We start from the raw sequence: 6,766 nt of genomic DNA, 5'->3' as shown, positions 1-6,766 counted from the left end.
CAGAAGGCAACCCAACCTGCGAGTTCTTGTTGTTATTATTAGGAGTAGTGGTGGTGGGTAGTAGTAGTACTAGTAGTAGTAGTAGAAGAGGTAGGAGGTAGGAGGAGAAGTAGCAGCCGCAACAGCAGCGGGCACTGGATTTGGATTATGGAAGAACTAGGTACAAGAGATACCTATGACACTGTGTAACTCAAGGCATGTCGCTTAACTCCTTAGTGCTCCAGCCAATTCCCTACAACTTAGAAATGCTATGGTGGAGGACATTATCATACTAGCAAGATCATTGATCCTTAACCTATTTTGACATTATCTGTAAAGAAAGTAGAAAGGGGACCCAGGGATTGACTTTTGTTTATGGTCCTAGGACCTACCTAGCTAAATCAGGAGAGGTTCCTCACTGGGAAGACAAACTTTTCATCCTCAGCAACTCTGGAAGAACTACCAAATTGAATTCCACACTGTAAAAACTTTAAGTTGTGAAGTGTAGGGAGAAAACCCAGTGCCACATGGGGCAGAGACCAATTACAGCTGTGCGGTAAAGGGAGACAGGAAACAATCTCAAGTAAAGATAATGTAATAGTCGGATTCAGACACTGGAGATCATCTAGATAATCTTCTTATGTTACAACTGGGGAAATCAAGGCTCCCAAGAAGTTAGTTGGTACCTAATACCATGCCTTGTAGCTGGCACTTTGAATTGACTATATCTTTACGGAGACATAAAGTTTTGTGTTCATCCTTCGTTGCCGAAGAAGACCACGCCATCAGAGAAATGATGCCATGACTTGCACTTGACTTTGTTTTGAGGGAGGGAGGGCTGTGCAGGTCACCAGCCTCACTTATCCTCCAGAGCCATCTGAATCCAGTGCCCCGATATTCATCAGAATGACTGGAGATGACCCAGGATGCAGTGGGAGACCTTGACCCCTTTAGGCCAACTATATGCTGTAGGTACTCACTTAGGGTGAGGTAACACCCATTCATTGAATAGGCCTGTTTAAGAAGTAGTCAGGGCATGGCCCCTTTAATGAGGTCAGGAAAAAGAAAGGCATCAGGCTGGGAGGGAAACAGCAACAGTTACTATTGATAATCACTCTGAATTCAGGGCTTTGGAAAGCTTTTGGGGGAGGTAGTCTGATCTAGACTTTGAAGGATGGGTTACAAGGGTAGGGAGCCTATGGCCTCAAGGCCACATGTGGTCTTTTAGGTCCTTGGGTGTGACCTTTTGACTGATTTCAAGTTTTACAGAACAAATCCTTTTATTAAGGGGATTTGTTTTGTGAAATTTAGTCAAAGGGGCCCCCCTTGAGGACTTCAAGGGTCTTGTGGCCTTTGTGGCCACAAGTTCCCCACCCCTGGAGGATGTCAACAGACTTTAGTTAGAACATAACAATGTTTCTTTGATGGATAAGGAACTTTAAGAGCCACTCTCTAACTGATAAATGGTCAGAGTATGAATTGGCAGTTTTTAGAATAAGAAATGCAAGTCATATGAAAAATTCTTTTAAATCTTTAATAATTAGAAAAAATGAAAATTAAAACTACTCTAAGTTTCTAACTTTCCATCCATCAAATGGATAAATTTTCAAAAAAGGAAAATGACAAATGCTGGAGAGGCTGTGGGAAAACAGGTACATTAATGTACTGTTGGTAGAGCTGTGAAATAGATGGTCAATGAACCTGCAAGCCACCTGACCATCATTCTAAACATCAGTTCCCATGGTAAACTCCATGAGTTTAGAGTTAGACCATGGCTTAGAATGCTGTACATAGTAGGTGCTGAATAAATATATGCTTGAATGATTTACATTGTATTCTTAGATGTAGGTTCAGAACCAGTCAATAAGTATTTATTAAGCATCTACTATGCACCAGGAACTGGACTAGTCCCTGGGGAGACAAAAACAAAGAGATATTTCTTTCTTCAGGAAATTTACATCCTATTTGGGGGATACAGTATATTCACAGATAAATAAATGCAAAATTTACAGTATTTTCCCTTGACACAGATCCTTCCCATAAAAGATCACACACCATTTCTGCTGACCCATCTTGTGGAACTGTACATATTTTCCCTCAGTTTTTCCACAGAGGGTCTACTCAATATGCAGGAAGACCTTCCTCACTTTCTCCTTGCAGTGGAAGAGAATATATATTCACTTGTCATCCATTAGATCCTTGACAGACAACCAGCCCATCTTTCTTCCCTATCGTATAATTTCCTTGATGGCATCTTCTTTGAAGTACCCATGGGGTAACCCACATGTTTTAGGGCAGTTCTAAGCTTAAGTAGTGTGACATTTAAAAAGTGTGAGAAACATCATTTCTGGTCAATTAATCATTTATTAACAATGCTAGCACATTACTAACAAAATGAGTCAATAGTACTCTGGAATGCTAAAAGTGAATCGTGGTGATGGCTTCCAGTTTATATGCCCTTGGAAAAGTGGGTATTCTTGAGGGTGGAAATCAACTCTGATTGGTTAACAATTAATGAGAAGAGTGAATGTTACAATGAGGTGGACCTATTCTAACGAGGAACTGGGGGATGTGGCTTTAATTATGTCATTTACTTCGAAGGTGCCCCAGCCTTGGGCAATCTAATCAGAGAATTTATCCCCACCCAAACTTGTGTAAAGCCCAAGAGTGCTCCCACGGAGTGGGGTCTGAACAAGATAGAGTTAGTTCAATCTCACTATTAGCAATGTTCTTCAGAGAATGAATTATTAACATGAGAGAGAGAATTATTTCTCTCTCTAGTGCGAAGACTTATAGAACATCAGGCATAATTGTTCACATTGTGCGCCTTCTGTGTAAGTCATTTTTAATTCTTTAAAGACTGTTGTGTTCCATGCTTCACTGCCATACAACAGTGGAATGTTGATATTTCAGAGACAAGTCTTTTATGAAAAACTTGGGATCATTCAAAGAGTTTTGCAATTCACGCATCCCTGGTACCAATTACCACGCTAGAGACTTAAGAGAATTTCCCCTTGGGTTTGATGGAGGGACACTCTCTTATGGCTGAGCTGTTGAGCAAGCCCAGATGATGTCCTCTCTTCATCTTCTATCACTTCATTAAGTACGGGCTTCAATTGCATATAGTACACCTTTACTAACTGCTCTATGAATGAAGGCAGAAATGTGGCCCAAGATATTGTGGAAGAATTTTCAGACAGAAGGACTGAAAAAAAATTAAATTTTCTCATTAACCAGATGATTCAGCTTTCTCTTCAGTTTTTACCCCCAGGAGGATTTATTTCCTCTTAGACTGCAAGTCCTAGATTACAGGATAATGGATTGAAAGGGACCTTTTTACAGATCACTTACCAACCCCTCTCATTTTATAGGTGAGGAAACTGATTTACCTAGAGATTAAGTGATTTGCCCAAGGTCACACAGTGTAAGAGTTGGGATTCAAACTCACACATCCTGAATCCAAATCGAGTTTTTGGTGAATCCCGAAAGTCAGCATACTGTAGGTTGAAACGAGGAATGGAAGAAAGTAAGGAGTGAATTGACAGGTTGGACTTTGGCAAATAATTAGAAGTGAGTGGTGATGATGAATATTGGGGTGAGATTCTTGGAGGTTTCAAACCTGCCATCATCCTCAGCCTTAGGGATCTTGGGAGGAAGGATAAGTTTGGGGGCATAAAGGGAAGTTGTGAGGTCAGTTTGAACATACTGAGTTCAAGTGAAGGAGGGACAGATGGCTCAAGGTGAGTTATGTCCAACAGGCAGTTGGAGATGTGGGCCTGGAGATAGAAGACTGGGTAGATAGGGGTAGAGAGAGATTAGGGAGTCAAGTGACTGAAGATGAAGCTTTGGGATGGATGAATTTTCCCAGGGAGAATATAGAGGGACTAGGGAAGAGGGCCAAAGGTAGTTTTGTGTGAAGCCTGTACTTAAGGATCTAGAGGAGAAATCTGATCACTAGCTAGCAGAGCCTTCTTCCTTTCCACAGTGAGGCTGGGGTCCCTGGACTGGTAAGATCAATAACCTTTTCTTTTTTGGTTCTTAATTCATCCAACGGTACCGAAGCCCAGTTTCATATTCCCTCTCCTTAACAGGTCCATCTTGTTTTTATAAAACAACTGCAGCTTTGTGCCACTGACCTGATGGCAGTAGCACGAGGGACTCTCAACATACTCTGTCTGGGACCTTCCCAGGAGTCACCCCTTGGAAAAAATTTCCAGGAGAAGGGTAGAAGGGTGGGTGGAGGGGAAAAGTGGGAACTGTAATCTATAGAAGGAAGGGGCCTGACCTCACTTCTAGATCCCTGATTTTTCCGGACCCCACAGGGTCCAGCAGGGCTTTTGGGAGCTCGGGGGTTCAATGTCAGAAGTCAGGGGCGCTGAGGTAGGGGAGCCAGGGGCCCGGGACGGCCGCTCCGGGACGCAGTGAAAGCCTCTTTCCAGCAGAGGGACAGGAGGAGTCCCGGGCATCCTCGGGCACACTCTCATATTTCCTGTTGGCAGGGCCCGGGTTCCCGGTCCAGGTAGCGGCTGCCGGGGAGAGAAGGGCCACCCAACCAAGCCAGCTTTGCGCAGCGCGCAGAGTCCTCACCCTCTGGGGCGCAGGTAGGGTGCCTTGGGCCTATCGGGTCGCGAAAGGGACGGAGCAGGGAGCGGGCAAAAAGCAGGGGTGCGCTTCTGCGGCCCAGGCTCGAAGCAGGGTCTGGGGAGGGAAGGGGCTGCGGGGAGGGTGCGCACAGCCACGAGGCCAGACGTGCGGCCCGGCTCTCCAGACCCGGGCAGGGGCAAGGGCAAGGGCAAGGGCAGAGGCACCCGCGGCGGGGCACCCGCGGCGGGGCACGTCCGGCTCAGGCCCCTCTCCTCCTCCGCGCCCTCGCTGCTGAGCTGGCGCGCTGCCAGGCTGGGCGCCCCGGTGCCCGGCGAGGCTTTGGGGCCCCAGGGAGGGGTCCTCCTGATTGCCCACACTTGGCTATTCGAAGGGGGGTGCGCGGCACAGGGTGGCCGGGGAGTCATGGGGCAAGGTGCGGCCCCGAGGCCAGGCAGGGCAGAGCGGCCCCAGCTGCTTGGGGGGCGGGGGTTTCGGACCGAACAGCCCCGGGCCTGGTGGGGGGCGCTGGACTAGGGCGGGGTGGGGTCCGGGTCTAGGGCCGAGGCTGGAGTCTTTGCCTCTGGCCAGGGCGGCTCCACTCCGCTTCCCCTCCTCCTCCTCCTTTTTCTTCTCCTCCTCCTTCCTCTCCTCCCCTTTCGGGTTTTCCTCCTCCTTCGGCCCGCGCTGCCTCCCGCCTTCCTCTGATCAGACGGCATGGCCCAGTCGGGGGAGCTCGGTGAGTGATGGTGGCGGGGTGGGGGGTAGGACCTAGGAAGGAAGGGGCGCGGGATGCGGGGTGGGAGAAAGGAAGAGGGGGGCGGCTCTGCCCGATCGAGAGGGCTGAAGGCTAGTCCTACAGTCCCGGCTGGAAGTGCGTGCGGTGGCAGTGGGAGTTACCCGGCTTGGAGTTGCCCGAGGTCAGGGTTTGGGTGCGGGGCGGCCCCCGCAAAGTGGAGCTTCCCCTCCCTCTCCCCAGGCCCTTCCCGCAGCCTTGGCGTTTTTAGCCGGGATCCTGCGGCCAGACGCACCCCTCCCCTTTCCCTCCTAAGGCCGCTGCACCTGCGGGGTCTGGGGCTAAGTAACATTTAGGCCCCCCAAGAAGTCTGCCAGGTGCAGGGACACAACGGTTGCCAGGCACTCATCAATGCCTGGTGTAAACCCTGTGAGATCTGGGATCAGATTTGAGTAAGCCCAAGTTTGGAGGTGTTCTAGAAGAGGCCAGATTGAGATGGGGTAGAGGTAAGCTTACTCAGAGGCAGGGTCATGGATCAAATGACCTCTTCTTTACCTGCCTGTGGGTGTGGGTAGAGCCCTTCACCTGTCTCTTAGGCCCCCTGGATGGTCAAAAATTCACAGCTTTGAGCATCTCGTTGGCCTTTTTGGTCCACAGCACTCTCTAGCTCATTGACTCCCGCCCTGGATGTGGCTGAGTTCAGTGGGAATTCTGAGAGCCTGAGGAAGCTGGCCCTGAGCTGTTGTTGACTAAGTCTTGCATTTAACAAGCTGTATAACCCCTGGCGTGACTGGAAACCTGGTCTCTGCTTACCATTAAGCAAGTCTAGGGAAATGAAGAGAAACGGAGGCCTTGTGTATGGGGGGGTTTCAGAACTACTGAGTCTTTGTGGATCCCTGTTTGACACTATTTACCTGAGGTTGACTAGCTTTGCGTATCTCCATGGAATCGATCCTAGATCTCTTAAGGGTCAATTGGTCTACCCTTCCCTGCCTCCCCTCTCTCCCCGCCACCCCCACCCCTTTACTGAGTCTGAGTTCCAGCTGGAGGCTTGATGGGATTTGCCCAGGGTTACTTAGGTAGTGACTGAACAAAGTGGTATTGGAACCCAAATACTCAGGCTCCAAATCCCGTACTCTCTCCTGTGAACTGGCAGGCTTCCTGACACATAGTACGCACTTAATAAATGTGTGGTATTCAATGGAAATAGAGACGAGGCAGTTGAGTTCACTGGAGGATAAATTCCTCCTTTGCCCTTCAAGTGTTAATGCTGGGAGGTAATTAAGTTATTAAAAATGTGCTGCTGAGTGCCTTTGTCAGGAGTCACCCTGTGGCGTCCATCAGGCTAGGCATAACTCACATATTCAGGCTAGAAAGGACAGTGAAGAAGGGCCTTGACCCTGGGTAAGACCAGCATGGTGTTGGTGAGGCTGGGCAGGGTACCTTTCTAAAAATTGTGGGGTGTCTGGA

At 48.6% G+C, this 6,766-nt stretch overlaps 1 protein-coding gene across 2 annotated transcripts in view; it reads left to right on the top strand.

Moving 5' to 3' along the window:
- The first annotated feature begins 4,428 nt into the window (after positions 1-4,428).
- The window catches only part of AMPD3 (adenosine monophosphate deaminase 3), a 77,391-nt gene continuing 75,053 nt past the window's right edge, over positions 4,429-6,766 (top strand). The window contains exon 1 of one of the 2 annotated variants that reach the window (XM_072619452.1): positions 4,429-4,580. Coding sequence is in view for 1 of the 2 variants with exons in the window: in XM_072619451.1 (XP_072475552.1) it covers positions 5,278-5,299 (22 nt within the window). In the remaining variant the exon portion in view is untranslated. Of the gene's footprint in view, positions 4,581-5,105; positions 5,300-6,766 lie in introns of those variants that run through there. The other variant, XM_072619451.1, reaches the window with a different exon arrangement.

This window comes from Notamacropus eugenii, chromosome 6, assembly GCF_028372415.1.
Source record: "Notamacropus eugenii isolate mMacEug1 chromosome 6, mMacEug1.pri_v2, whole genome shotgun sequence".
NCBI lineage: Eukaryota > Metazoa > Chordata > Mammalia > Diprotodontia > Macropodidae > Notamacropus > Notamacropus eugenii.
The sequence above is the reverse complement of the archived record's forward strand: the minus strand, read 5'-3'. Positions and strand labels throughout refer to the sequence as shown.